The 17,631-nt window shown below is 37.2% G+C and overlaps 1 protein-coding gene across 1 annotated transcript; it reads left to right on the plus strand.

The window, feature by feature from the left end:
• The first annotated feature begins 1,023 nt into the window (after nt 1-1,023).
• Nucleotides 1,024-17,151, plus strand: LOC146730225 (uncharacterized). The gene is made up of 4 exons (XM_085493666.1): nt 1,024-1,200; nt 1,642-3,998; nt 14,463-15,021; nt 16,497-17,151. Exons 2-4 carry the CDS (start codon nt 3,292-3,294, stop codon nt 16,701-16,703), a joined length of 1,473 nt encoding a protein of 490 aa, XP_085349792.1. The 5' UTR covers nt 1,024-1,200; nt 1,642-3,291; the 3' UTR covers nt 16,704-17,151.
• Nucleotides 17,152-17,631: the final 480 nt, after the last annotated feature.

Genomic DNA, 17,631 nt, shown 5'->3' on the forward strand with positions numbered 1-17,631 from the left:
ACGTCTATTTCTATAGCTATCCCAACCAAATCAGTCATAAATGTAGTGTACTGGTTATAGATATTGTCTTGCCATACAAATGTCGTGGTTCAAACCCAGCTTGACAAACTTTTTCAATAACTGAACATAAAATCTCATTCACATCTAAAAGTCTTGACACTTAAGGTAGCGAGATAGTTTTTTGGCATGGAAAATGTAAACATCTATAATCGGAGTAAATTTTACAAGAACCTATACAATCTATATATGTTTGGAAAGCCCTTGACTTGTACTTTTCTATTATTAATATTTTGTGAACACTGTGTTTGTTTTAGCGTCACGTGATTCTGAAAATCGGCGCGGCTGATAATTAACTAACGTGAATACATTTTTAAATGTCAGCTCTACGGTCATGCATGCGGCCAAAAACTTTACACTGTTTTGAAGCAAAGGTCATGAAGTTTAAATCCGTATTTCTATTTTTTAAATTAAGTTTTTTTTTCCTCTCCGAAAATGGAAAATTTCAAGCACGTTTTTTGGTGTTGAAGTTAGTGTATACCGGTGGTTTGCGCGAGGTTTGTGAAAATACGCGATAGAATTTCGCAAAAATGTAAATACGGATACGAAGCCAACATATTCGAGAGTACGGAAAGCCAAACGGCGACATCGTAGCGCTACTCAATGAAACGTCATTTAAAATTAGGTCAACGGCAATAGCCAGAAATCGAACACCGAGAAATCGGCACTTTTATGATTTTAAACTTCAATCAAGGTTAACTCCCGTTTTAGCAGCAACAATTATATAGGTTGGCAGTAAATAAATTACCTTGAAGGTTGTTTTCAGAAAAAATCATGATTCGACATTTATGTCTGTGAAAAAACTGTATTTTTACCGTTTTCTTTCACGCTATGGAGTTTTGACACGGTCTGTGCTGATAACGAACGGTGACCTCATTCATTACAGCTGGGATTATGCAAAGTGGGCGGTTCTGTTTGCAGGTAGCAAACAACACAAATACTACACTGGGCAGTTGAAATGTTTTTCAACATAGCGTATTTATGTTTGGGCCGTTTTATTTGCAAACTTATTTTCTTGAGTATTCCACAAGTTTCAAAGTCTTTTAGAGACACAAGAACACTTTCCGACAATAATTATCAGACTCCCGCGAGCAAACTTGCGCAAATTACGGTAGAATAAGAAAATGGAATGACGGCTGTGGGGTAAGTTTTTTTATGTGTGGAATTAGAAGAAATGCAGAGTAAATTTTCAACACGAAAATATTGTAAATCATCATCCAACGAGACCGTTTTTGTTGGACTTGTTATTTTCGGGAGGGACCTTTTGTAGTGTTCGTGCAAGTTTAATTTTCATTTTACCTGAATAAGCCTAAAGCGATTTTCAGACAAATTCGAAGGAAACTCTGCCCCTCCTTACCAAAGTGTTCGTCTTACAGCACATTTACATGTAGCTGCAGTTCTGTAGCTCTGGATTTCGCTGGTGTCCGTTTTTGGCGTTTTCTGTTGCATCGAAACCCTAGGGTTTCGCAATTACCAATAGACGACCGAATCAGACTACCGATGCAACAGAAAACGCCAAAAACGGACACCAGCGAAATCCAGAGCTACAGAACTGCAGCTAATTTACATGCACTCTTTTTGCAGGTACGTCGGACTTTGGTTTGATTTTATTTTAAGATAGTAACAACCACCATCAGCTAAATTCAAGTCAATTATGTTCGCAAATAATTGTGCTGCATCAAGTTTTAAACTTGCCACTTTATCGTGAAGATTCTGGCGATCTCGGCAAAGGAAGCTACCGTAGTGTGGCTCCCCAACAGCAAGTATATTGCGGATAACTCTTTTTTCTATGATGATAACAGTGATCAATCACTGTCAACAGACTGTAATATTTGTTTCAATTGACGACTCTTTCAACGTAATTCGACCACTGAAAATGCAGTGTTCTAAAATATTGACAGACACTAAACAACTCCACGTGGTTTCTTGTTATGGCTATGACGGGGCTTCAAAGTGTCTTTTTGTCGTCTTTTTGTTGCTTTAACCGGACTTTTCTGGTCTGTTTATAATTCACACTTACGCATTGAATACATCGTACTATCTTGGGAAACATCCTTTACCATTGTGAGTACCGCCGTTGAGGACTCGGAAACGAAAACTGCTGTGAATGACGGTGGAGTCAATGAAAGTAAATTACTGGACAGCAAACTTCAAGAGGTGTTAGCTGGGGAAGCTAACTGTGGAGAAGAAGATGGCGAATTTGACTTTTTAGACGAAGACAGTTTGAAGGTGAAGATATCACAGATGCCCTTCAAGTATTTGTGAATGACGCTGACGAATCCGACGTTGGGGGCTTTTAGTTTTACAGCCAAAACAAAGTCAGCTTGGACTTTCAGTTGCGAGACGTGACCCAAAAAAAAAACGCATCGAGTGATACATTTCGAAGACAAAAAATACAAAACAATCGCAATCAAAGACGCCGACCACGCGCGTTAGAAATAAATAGAACACGCTGTTTCACTGGCTTCTTTCACTCACGCAATATAATTATGCTATTTCCAAACGCTTATATTGATCACTGTAAAAGTGGATATATTCAAACCAGCCATCAAATTAAAAATTCGGATCTCGTTGAATGTCAATCAACACGGAACTCGGTAAGGGTCAAGGCCCTATGGTGTGTCATTAGGGCCAAAATTGAAAAACGCCAATAAATAAAAGAATAAATCAAAGAATATATAAATAAATAAAAGAATAAATAAAAGAATAGATAAATAAATAAAAGACTAAATCAAAAAATAAAACAATAAATAAAAGAAGAAATTGAAGAATAGAACAAGAAATAAAAGACTAAATTCAAGAATAGAACGATAAATTAAAAATAGAAGAATAAATAAAATAATAAAACAAAAAATAAATCAAAGCATAAAATAATAAATAAAAGATTAAATTGAAAAATAGAATGATAAATTAAAAATAGAAGAATAAATAAAATAATAAAATAAAAGAATAAATCAAAGAATAAAATAATAAATAAAAGATTAAATTGAAAAATAGAACGATAAATTAAAAATAGAAGAATAAATAAAATAATAAAACAAAAAATAAAAGAATAAATAAACAAATAGAAAAATTTATAAAACAACAAATAAATAAATAAATAGAACTGCGAATCGATAAAACATCAAGCATATAGACTGACAATTAAAGAAACCAGCTTATTTAAAAGCGTAATTCTTAAACGTTGACAAGAAAAAGTAAAAGGCGTTGTTTTATACTGAACCACCTTTACTGATGGTAAACATCATGGCAGCCATGGATGGTAAACACTTCCTTCTTAGGCGGGTACATCTTTTGCTTAGCGATGTTTTGAAGTGTATTGAGGATAAAGATCGTATGAATTATGATAGCATTCAATACAAGCTCAACAGTTTGAAGCGTATTTGTTCGCAAGTTAACTCCTACTACTGTGATATGTCTTCTGTTTTGAGCGATATAAGCGAGGTCAATGAAACATTTGCGGCCCTGAACAATGATGTATTCGAAGGATATTGTGTGGACACAGAAGTACTATCTGGAAGAGGAAGACCTCCATATTGTATTACGAAGGATCAGTTGATATACCTAGTCGATACTGGATTTACTATTCCGTATATTAGCCGGTTACTGTGTGTAAGTGAGCGGACGGTGAAAAGACGCATGAGTAAGTTTGACATCAAAATAAGAGATACATATTCTGATATTTCCGACATTCAGTTGGATGACGTTATAAGAGAAATCATCCTCGATTTTCCAAATTGTGGTTATCGCCGTATGACAGGCTTCCTCCGAAGTATGGGGTTACGAGTCCAGCAACAGAGAATGAGACTTAGTTTACACAGGGTCGACCCTGTTGGAGTTCCTTTGCGATCACTAGAAATATTTTCAACGCCAAGGCGTGCATACAGGGTGTATGCACCACTGTCTCTATGGCACATAGATGGACATCACAAGTTAATACGGTAAGGAACATAAATTATGTATACATGGACAATTCAATATCCGAGAGTGGACATAATATATAGCTGAAAATAAAACCATCCACAGAGAGGTAGAACATACGACTACGGTAAAATTGCAATTTAATTTGGATTTGGACTGTATAAACACACCACACAATATACTGGTGTAGCTGGTACTGTATAAACACACCACACATTATACTGGTGTACCTGGTACTGTGTAAATACACCACACAATATACTGGTGTACCTGGTACTGTGTAAACACACCATACATTATACTGGTGTAGCTGGTACTGTATAAACACACCAAACAATATACTGGTGTAGCTGGTACTGTATAAACACACCAAACAATATACTGGTGTACCTGGTACTGTATAAACACACCACACAATATACTGGTGTAGCTGGTACTGTATAAACACACCAAACAATATACTGGTGTAGCTGGTACTGTGTAAACACACCAAACAATATACTGGTGTACCTGGTACTGTATAAACACACCAAACAATATACTGGTGTAGCTGGTACTGTATAAACACACCAAACAATATACTGGTGTAGCTGGTACTGTATAAACACACCAAACAATATACTGGTGTAGCTGGTACTGTATAAACACACCAAACAATATACTGGTGTACCTGGTACTGTATAAACACACCAAACAATATACTGGTGTAGCTGGTACTGTGTGAATACACCACACAATATACTGGTGTAGCTGGTACTGTATAAACACACCACACATTATACTGGTGTACCTGGTACTGTGTAAATACACCACACAATATACTGGTGTACCTGGTACTGTGTAAACACACCATACATTATACTGGTGTAGCTGGTACTGTATAAACACACCAAACAATATACTGGTGTAGCTGGTACTGTATAAACACACCAAACAATATACTGGTGTAGCTGGTACTGTATAAACACACCACACATTATACTGGTGTAGCTGGTACTGTGTAAACACACCACACAATATACTGGTGTAGCTGGTACTGTATAAACACACCACACATTATACTGGTGTACCTGGTACTGTGTAAATACACCACACAATATACTGGTGTACCTGGTACTGTGTAAACACACCATACATTATACTGGTGTAGCTGGTACTGTATAAACACACCAAACAATATACTGGTGTAGCTGGTACTGTATAAACACACCAAACAATATACTGGTGTACCTGGTACTGTATAAACACACCACACAATATACTGGTGTAGCTGGTACTGTATAAACACACCAAACAATATACTGGTGTAGCTGGTACTGTGTGAATACACCACACAATATACTGGTGTAGCTGGTACTGTATAAACACACCAAACAATATACTGGTGTACCTGGTACTGTGTAAACACACCACACATTATACTGGTGTAGCTGGTACTGTATAAACACACCAAACAATATACTGGTGTAGCTGGTACTGTATAAACACACCAAACAATATACTGGTGTAGCTGGTACTGTGTGAATACACCACACAATATACTGGTGTAGCTGGTACTGTATAAACACACCACACAATATACTGGTGTAGCTGGTACTGTATAAACACACCACACATTATACTGGTGTAGCTGGTACTGTGTAAACACACCACACATTATACTGGTGTAGCTGGTACTGTATAAACACACCAAACAATATACTGGTGTAGCTGGTACTGTATAAACACACCAAACAATATACTGGTGTAGCTGGTACTGTGTGAATACACCACACAATATACTGGTGTAGCTGGTACTGTGTAAATACACCACACAATATACTGGTGTACCTGGTACTGTGTAAACACACCATACATTATACTGGTGTAGCTGGTACTGTATAAACACACCAAACAATATACTGGTGTAGCTGGTACTGTGTAAATACACCACACAATATACTGGTGTACCTGGTACTGTGTAAACACACCATACATTATACTGGTGTAGCTGGTACTGTATAAACACACCAAACAATATACTGGTGTAGCTGGTACTGTATAAACACACCAAACAATATACTGGTGTAGCTGGTACTGTATAAACACACCACACAATATACTGGTGTAGCTGGTACTGTATAAGCACACCACACAATATACTGGTGTAGCTGGTACTGTGTAAACACACCACACAATATACTGGTGTAGCTGGTACTGTGTAAACACACCACACATTATACTGGTGTAGCTGGTACTGTATAAACACACCAAACAATATACTGGTGTAGCTGGTACTGTATAAATACACCACACAATATACTGGTGTAGCTGGTACTGTATAAACACACCACACAATATACTGGTGTACCTGGTACTGTACAAACACACCAAACAATATACTGGTGTAGCTGGTACTGTATAAACACACCACACAATATACTGGTGTACCTGGTACTGTATAAACACACCACACAATATACTGGTGTAGCTGGTACTGTGTAAACACACCACACATTATACTGGTGTAGCTGGTACTGTATAAACACACCAAACAATATACTGGTGTAGCTGGTACTGTATAAACACACCAAACAATATACTGGTGTACCTGGTACTGTGTGAATACACCACACAATATACTGGTGTAGCTGGTACTGTGTGAATACACCACACATTATACTGATGTACCTGGTACTGTGTAAACACACCACACAATATACTGGTGTAGCTGGTACTGTGTGAATACACCACACAATATACTGGTGTAGCTGGTACTGTGTGAATACACCACACAATATACTGGTGTAGCTGGTACTGTATAAATACACCACACATTATACTGGTGTAGCTGGTACTGTATAAACACACAACACAATATACTGGTGTAGCTGGTACTGTATAAACACACCAAACAATATACTGGTGTAGCTGGTACTGTATAAACACACCACACAATATACTGGTGTAGCTGGTACTGTATAAGCACACCACACAATATACTGGTGTAGCTGGTACTGTGTAAACACACCACACAATATACTGGTGTAGCTGGTACTGTGTAAACACACCACACATTATACTGGTGTAGCTGGTACTGTATAAACACACCAAACAATATACTGGTGTAGCTGGTACTGTATAAATACACCACACAATATACTGGTGTAGCTGGTACTGTATAAACACACCACACAATATACTGGTGTAGCTGGTACTGTGTGAATACACCACACATTATACTGGTGTAGCTGGTACTGTGTAAACACACCAAACAATATACTGGTGTACCTGGTACTGTACAAACACACCAAACAATATACTGGTGTAGCTGGTACTGTATAAACACACCACACAATATACTGGTGTACCTGGTACTGTATAAACACACCAAACAATATACTGGTGTACCTGGTACTGTGTAAACACACCACACATTATACTGGTGTAGCTGGTACTGTATAAACACACCAAACAATATACTGGTGTAGCTGGTACTGTATAAACACACCAAACAATATACTGGTGTACCTGGTACTGTATAAACACACCACACAATATACTGGTGTACCTGGTACTGTACAAACACACCAAACAATATACTGGTGTAGCTGGTACTGTATAAACACACCACACAATATACTGGTGTACCTGGTACTGTATAAACACACCACACAATATACTGGTGTAGCTGGTACTGTGTAAACACACCACACATTATACTGGTGTAGCTGGTACTGTATAAACACACCAAACAATATACTGGTGTAGCTGGTACTGTATAAACACACCAAACAATATACTGGTGTAGCTGGTACTGTGTGAATACACCACACATTATACTGATGTACCTGGTACTGTGTAAACACACCACACAATATACTGGTGTAGCTGGTACTGTGTGAATACACCACACAATATACTGGTGTAGCTGGTACTGTGTGAATACACCACACAATATACTGGTGTAGCTGGTACTGTGTGAATACACCACACAATATACTGGTGTAGCTGGTACTGTGTGAATACACCACACAATATACTGGTGTAGCTGGTACTGTATAAATACACCACACATTATACTGGTGTAGCTGGTACTGTATAAACACACAACACAATATACTGGTGTAGGTGGTACTGTACAAACACACCAAACAATATACTGGTGTAGCTGGTACTGTATAAACACACCACACAATATACTGGTGTAGCTGGTACTGTGTGAATACACCACACATTATACTGGTGTAGCTGGTACTGTATAAACACACCACACAATATACTGGTGTAGCTGGTACTGTGTGAATACACCACACAATATACTGGTGTAGCTGGTACTGTATAAACACACCAAACAATATACTGGTGTAGCTGGTACTGTATAAACACACCAAACAATATACTGGTGTAGCTGGTACTGTATAAACACACCACACAATATACTGGTGTAGCTGGTACTGTATAAACACACCACACAATATACTGGTGTAGCTGGTACTGTATAAACACACCACACAATATACTGGTGTAGCTGGTACTGTGTGAATACACCACACAATATACTGGTGTAGCTGGTACTGTATAAACACACCAAACAATATACTGGTGTAGGTGGTACTGTACAAACACACCAAACAATATACTGGTGTAGCTGGTACTGTATAAACACACCACACAATATACTGGTGTAGCTGGTACTGTGTGAATACACCACACATTATACTGGTGTAGCTGGTACTGTATAAACACACCACACAATATACTGGTGTAGCTGGTACTGTGTGAATACACCACACAATATACTGGTGTAGCTGGTACTGTATAAACACACCACACAATATACTGGTGTACCTGGTACTGTATAAACACACAACACAATATACTGGTGTAGCTGGTACTGTATAAACACACCACACAATATACTGGTGTAGCTGGTACTGTATAAACACACCACACAATATACTGGTGTAGCTGGTACTGTATAAACACACAACACAATATACTGGTGTAGGTGGTACTGTACAAACACACCAAACAATATACTGGTGTAGCTGGTACTGTATAAACACACCACACAATATACTGGTGTAGCTGGTACTGTATAAACACACCACACAATATACTGGTGTAGCTGGTACTGTATAAACACACAACACAATATACTGGTGTAGCTGGTACTGTATAAACACACCAAACAATATACTGGTGTAGCTGGTACTGTATAAACACACCACACAATATACTGGTGTAGCTGGTACTGTATAAACACACCACACAATATACTGGTGTAGCTGGTACTGTATAAACACACCACACAATATACTGGTGTAGCTGGTACTGTATAAACACACAACACAATATACTGGTGTAGGTGGTACTGTACAAACACACCAAACAATATACTGGTGTAGCTGGTACTGTATAAACACACCACACAATATACTGGTGTAGCTGGTACTGTGTGAATACACCACACATTATACTGGTGTAGCTGGTACTGTATAAACACACCACACAATATACTGGTGTAGCTGGTACTGTGTGAATACACCACACAATATACTGGTGTAGCTGGTACTGTATAAACACACCACACAATATACTGGTGTAGCTGGTACTGTATAAACACACCAAACAATATACTGGTGTACCTGGTACTGTATAAACACACCAAACAATATACTGGTGTAGCTGGTACTGTATAAACACACCAAACAATATACTGGTGTACCTGGTACTGTATAAACACACCAAACAATATACTGGTGTAGCTGGTACTGTATAAACACACCAAACAATATACTGGTGTACCTGGTACTGTACAAACACACCAAACAATATACTGGTGTAGCTGGTACTGTATAAACACACCACACAATATACTGGTGTACCTGGTACTGTATAAACACACCACACAATATACTGGTGTAGCTGGTACTGTATAAGCACACCAAACAATATACTGGTGTACCTGGTACTGTACAAACACACCAAACAATATACTGGTGTAGCTGGTACTGTATAAACACACCACACAATATACTGGTGTACCTGGTACTGTGTAAACACACCACACATTATACTGGTGTAGCTGGTACTGTATAAACACACCAAACAATATACTGGTGTAGCTGGTACTGTATAAACACACCAAACAATATACTGGTGTAGCTGGTACTGTGTAAACACACCAAACAATATACTGGTGTAGCTGGTACTGTATAAACACACCAAACAATATACTGGTGTAGCTGGTACTGTATAAACACACCAAACAATATACTGGTGTAGCTGGTACTGTATAAACACACCATACATTATACTGGTGTACCTGGTACTGTATAAACACACCAAACAATATACTGGTGTAGCTGGTACTGTGTAAACACACCAAACAATATACTGGTGTAGCTGGTACTGTATAAACACACCAAACAATATACTGGTGTAGCTGGTACTGTATAAACACACCAAACAATATACTGGTGTAGCTGGTACTGTATAAACACACCACACAATATACTGGTGTAGCTGGTACTGTATAAACACACCATACATTATACTGGTGTACCTGGTACTGTATAAACACACAACACAATATACTGGTGTAGCTGGTACTGTATAAACACACCAAACAATATACTGGTGTAGCTGGTACTGTATAAACACACCATACATTATACTGGTGTACCTGGTACTGTATAAACACACCATACATTATACTGGTGTACCTGGTACTGTATAAACACACCACACAATATACTGGTGTAGCTGGTACTGTATAAACACACCACACATTATACTGGTGTACCTGGTACTGTGTAAACACACCAAACAATATACTGGTGTAGCTGGTACTGTATAAACACACCACACAATATACTGGTGTAGCTGGTACTGTATAAACACACCATACATTATACTGGTGTACCTGGTACTGTATAAACACACCATACATTATACTGGTGTACCTGGTACTGTATAAACACACCACACAATATACTGGTGTAGCTGGTACTGTATAAACACACCACACATTATACTGGTGTACCTGGTACTGTATAAACACACCAAACAATATACTGGTGTAGCTGGTACTGTATAAACACACCATACATTATACTGGTGTACCTGGTACTGTATAAACACACCATACATTATACTGGTGTACCTGGTACTGTATAAACACACCACACAATATACTGGTGTAGCTGGTACTGTATAAACACACCACACATTATACTGGTGTACCTGGTACTGTGTAAACACACCAAACAATATACTGGTGTAGCTGGTACTGTATAAACACACCACACAATATACTGGTGTAGCTGGTACTGTATAAACACACCATACATTATACTGGTGTACCTGGTACTGTATAAACACACAACACAATATACTGGTGTAGCTGGTACTGTATAAACACACCAAACAATATACTGGTGTAGCTGGTACTGTATAAACACACCATACATTATACTGGTGTACCTGGTACTGTATAAACACACCATACATTATACTGGTGTACCTGGTACTGTATAAACACACCACACAATATACTGGTGTAGCTGGTACTGTATAAACACACCACACATTATACTGGTGTACCTGGTACTGTGTAAACACACCAAACAATATACTGGTGTAGCTGGTACTGTATAAACACACCAAACAATATACTGGTGTAGCTGGTACTGTATAAACACACCACACAATATACTGGTGTACCTGGTACTGTATAAACACACAACACAATATACTGGTGTAGCTGGTACTGTATAAACACACCAAACAATATACTGGTGTACCTGGTACTGTATAAACACACAACACAATATACTGGTGTAGCTGGTACTGTGTAAACACACCAAACAATATACTGGTGTAGCTGGTACTGTATAAACACACCACACAATATACTGGTGTACCTGGTACTGTATAAATACACCACACAATATACTGGTGTAGCTGGTACTGTATAAACACACAACACAATATACTGGTGTAGCTGGTACTGTGTAAACACACCAAACAATATACTGGTGTAGCTGGTACTGTACAAACACACCAAACAATATACTGGTGTAGCTGGTACTGTGTGAATACACCATACATTATACTGGTGTAGCTGGTACTGTGTAAACACACCATACATTATACTGGTGTAGCTGGTACTGTATAAACACACCACACAATATACTGGTGTAGCTGGTACTGTATAAACACACAACACAATATACTGGTGTAGCTGGTACTGTATAAACACACAACACAATATACTGGTGTAGCTGGTACTGTATAAGCACACCAAACAATATACTGGTGTACCTGGTACTGTACAAACACACCAAACAATATACTGGTGTAGCTGGTACTGTATAAACACACCACACAATATACTGGTGTACCTGGTACTGTATAAACACACCACACAATATACTGGTGTACCTGGTACTGTATAAACACACCAAACAATATACTGGTGTAGCTGGTACTGTGTAAATACACCATACATTATACTGGTGTAGCTGGTACTGTCTAAATACACCACACAATATACTGGTGTACCTGGTACTGTATAAACACACCAAACAATATACTGGTGTAGCTGGTACTGTGTAAATACACCATACATTATACTGGTGTACCTGGTACTGTCTAAATACACCACACAATATACTGGTGTACCTGGTACTGTGTAAATACACCACACAATATACTGGTGTACCTGGTACTGTGTAAACACACCATACATTATACTGGTGTACCTGGTACTGTATAAACACACCAAACAATATACTGGTGTACCTGGTACTGTGTAAATACACCACACATTATACTGGTGTGCCTGGTACTGTGTGAATACACCACACATTATACTGGTGTACCTGGTACTGTCTAAACACACCACACATTATACTGGTGTACCTGGTACTGTGTAAACACACCATACATTATACTGGTGTAGCTGGTACTGTCTAAACACACCAAACAATATACTGGTGTAGCTGGTACTGTATAAACACACCACACAATATACTGGTGTACCTGGTACTGTATAAACACACCAAACAATATACTGGTGTAGCTGGTACTGTATAAACACACCAAACAATATACTGGTGTACCTGGTACTGTACAAACACACCAAACAATATACTGGTGTAGCTGGTACTGTATAAACACACCAAACAATATACTGGTGTAGCTGGTACTGTATAAACACACCACACAATATACTGGGGTAGCTGGTACTGTGTAAATACACCATACATTATACTGGTGTACCTGGTACTGTCTAAATACACCAAACAATATACTGGTGTACCTGGTACTGTATAAACACACCAAACAATATACTGGTGTAGCTGGTACTGTATAAACACACCAAACAATATACTGGTGTAGCTGGTACTGTATAAATACACCACACAATATACTGGTGTAGCTGGTACTGTATAAACACACCAAACAATATACTGGTGTAGCTGGTACTGTATAAACACACCAAACAATATACTGGTGTAGCTGGTACTGTATAAACACACCAAACAATATACTGGTGTAGCTGGTACTGTATAAACACACCAAACAATATACTGGTGTAGCTGGTACTGTATAAACACACCAAACAATATACTGGTGTAGCTGGTACTGTATAAACACACCAAACAATATACTGGTGTAGCTGGTACTGTATAAACACACCAAACAATATACTGGTGTACCTGGTACTGTATAAACACACCAAACAATATACTGGTGTACCTGGTACTGTATAAACACACCAAACAATATACTGGTGTAGCTGGTACTGTATAAACACACCAAACAATATACTGGTGTAGCTGGTACTGTATAAACACACCAAACAATATACTGGTGTACCTGGTACTGTATAAACACACCACACATTATACTGGTGTAGCTGGTACTGTATAAACACACCAAACAATATACTGGTGTAGCTGGTACTGTATAAACACACCACACATTATACTGGTGTAGCTGGTACTGTATAAACACACCAAACAATATACTGGTGTAGCTGGTACTGTATAAACACACCAAACAATATACTGGTGTAGCTGGTACTGTATAAACACACCAAACAATATACTGGTGTAGCTGGTACTGTATAAATACACCACACAATATACTGGTGTACCTGGTACTGTATAAACACACCAAACAATATACTGGTGTAGCTGGTACTGTCTAAATACACCACACATTATACTGGTGTAGCTGGTACTGTGTAAATACACCACACAATATACTGGTGTACCTGGTACTGTGTAAATACACCATACATTATACTGGTGTACCTGGTACTGTCTAAATACACCAAACAATATACTGGTGTACCTGGTACTGTGTAAATACACCACACATTATACTGATGTACCTGGTACTGTGTAAATACACCACACATTATACTGATGTACCTGGTACTGTGTAAACATACCACACATTATACTTTCATTCTAATTTTATTGCAGTTGGAGATTTGTGATCCATGGTGGCATAGACGGATATTCACGTAGAATTATGTATTTACAGTGCAATGACAACAACAGAGCATTCACTGTACTGGAGGACTTTATGTCAGCTGTGTGTGAATATGGTGTACCGTCTAGAGTGCGATCTGATCATGGATTAGAAAACGTTGAAATTGCAAAGTATATGCTTTCGCACCCAGACAGAGGACCTGGGAGAGGTAGTCATATCACAGGAAAAAGTATACACAATCAACGTATTGAGCGCTTATGGCGTGATGTATTTTGTGGGTGCTTATATGTATTTTATAATACATTTTATGCTCTCGAAGACCAGGGTCTTCTTGATTCATGTAATGATATGCATTTATTCTGTTTACATTATGTGTATTTACCACGTATAAGAAGACACTTGTCCATGTTTTCTGCAAGTTGGAATCAACACCCAATTAGAACAACAGAAGGGAACATGTCTCCCAATCAACTTTGGGTGTCCGGACTGCTGAATATCGCAGCCTCTTCTAGTACTGAAGCTACAGAAGCATTTGAACCTAGCACAAATGTAAGTAATAAACACAGACAATATCATCTAGCGCGTTTAATGACTGATCAAAGAAAGTTTAGAAAGAACTCCCGTGTGCTGAGTGTATTAGAGACACAGTAAATATTAATTCAAAATTACTTGTACTTGAGATATTGATGGAAAAGCTGAAAACTAATTATGCAAATCAGAAAATTTAAAATGAACAGAGTGTAAAACTAATAAGGTCTGTGCAATGTAACAGACCATCTATGTACCAAGTTTCATTGAAATGTGATCAGAACAATTATGAATTATTATGCTAATTAGAAAATTTATATGAACAGATTTTAACCCAAAACTGATCATATTTGTACATTGTCCTAGAGCATCTATGTACAAAGTTTCATGTAAAGGTGGTGATAAGTACTTGAGATATCAGTGAAAAAACTGAAAATTAAATAATTATGCAAATAAGTTAATTAATATGCACAATTATTTACGCCAAAACTAATCAGATCTCTGCATAGTCCTAGAGGATCTATGTACCAAGTTATATTGAAATGTGATGATTAGTACTTGAGATGTATATGCAAATTCGAAAATTAACTAATTATGCAAATTAGGTGATTCATATGCACAAATATTATCCCAAAACAATCGATCTCTGCATAGTCCTTCAGTATCTATGTACCATTGAAATGTATTGCTTACTACTTGAAATATCAAAAGCTGAAAATTAATTTATTATACAAATTAGGTAATCAATATGTACTGATATTACCCTAAAACATACTAGGTCTGTGCAGTGTCCTAAGACATCTAGGTACCAAGTTTCATTGAAATGTGATGATTAGTAGTTGAGGTATCATTGGAAAAGCCGAAAATTTACTAATCATTATGCACATTAAGTAATTAATATGCACAGATTTTCACCCAAAACTAATCAAAACCTGGCATTAGTTCAAAGCATCTATGAACCAAGTTTCATCAAAATCCAATGAGTAGTTCTTTTGATACCAGTGGAACAGTTATGGAACAGCTAAAAATGAGCTAATTATCATGCAAATTAGGTAATTAATATGCATGGTTTCTACTAAAACCTAATCAAATCTGCGCATCTATGCACCAAGTTTCATAAAAAAACAATGTATGGTTCTTGAGATATCAGTGGAACAGAAGGACACACACACACATACAGACAGGGTAACTGCAAAGACTCCCATTGTGTGCTTCGCACACAGGAGTAAAAAATGTGGAAGTATCATTGACCTAATTAGTGCATATGTTCACCAGCTACTTTCTGTTTGGACATGCATCTCACTCAACTTATATGATTCAATATAATATCTGTTAGAAGAGCAAATTGTGCCCCCGGATGATCTGCTATTGTGATAATTTGGGCAGTTTTTGTGTATATTATGGGCATTAACTTGATAATTAACATCTTTTTAATTAACTTTGTCTCTGAATTGTGTGAAAGTCACAATTTATGTTGTTTAAATTTCATTTTGCAGACAGAGTTATCATCTTATGGAATAGACTGGGAAGGTCCTACTCCAGCTGATGATGATATTCCAAATGTTGATGTACCAACAATTGAATGTGATATTACTTCAGCACAGATTCGTTCGTTGGAGGCACGAATAGACCCATTGCAGCAAAGTAATGTTTTTGGAACAGATCTGTATCAAATGGCATTGCAGACAATTAATGAATTTTAGACTGTGTCTGCGTGTTCCATGATTTAATTGTAATGTGCTGAATAAAGTAATTAATTTGTATAGCCATTTAAGTACTTTCTAGGTTATACGATGTTACTATATTAAGTCTCAATTTGACAAGTACATAATCAGCAGTGCTGTTCAGTGCACGGACACATGTAGAACATGTTTTCCAATATTTTATACATATAATTTGGGGTAATTTATCACAGACCAATGCAGTGACAACCTAATTTATCTAATTATTAACTCATTTTCACTAAGTATTTTCGAGCAGTAACTTTATACAAACTCATTCTTGAAGAATCAATGAAATTTAAGTTGCTGATTTAGATTTTAGTCAGAATGAATGCTTCACCAGTTGATGTCCCTAAAACAGAGAAGCTCTTTTCTGAAAACAGTATTGTTGTTCATTGGTATATTAAATGCCAGACTATGATTTGACAAATTTGTTTTTAAACTGAACATGTGTGTAACAACTCCTTTGTTTATTATCAACACTTATGATAAAAAAACTAATAAAGTTACAAATTGTACATTATAAACATGTAAATTTAAACACAACAGAGAATATGTTCCTGAATTAGGTCATTATGTACAGTGATTATCACAACTTTAATGTGTCTTTGCCATGTATAAAAATATAGTAAATATGTAGGTCACTTGATGGTACTGTGACATGAGCTAAAACTGCAATAACTATGCGCCAATGACTTTAAATGTTCATATTACTGTAAACCTTTGCAACATTCAATTGCTGTAAACAGTGTGAACATGCCAGACTAATCAAAGATATTCATATCTTGAAAACAGGTTCACAACTGTTGTTTCACATTGTTTCATTAGCCTGCCGTCTGTATAATAAACTGTTTACAACAACACTGGTCAGATTTTTACTTTATATAATATTTTATGGAGAAAATAAACA

Source organism: Saccoglossus kowalevskii, chromosome 19 (assembly GCF_978046115.1).
Source record: "Saccoglossus kowalevskii chromosome 19, keSacKowa6.1, whole genome shotgun sequence".
In the NCBI taxonomy this organism is placed as follows: Eukaryota; Metazoa; Hemichordata; class Enteropneusta; family Harrimaniidae; genus Saccoglossus; species Saccoglossus kowalevskii.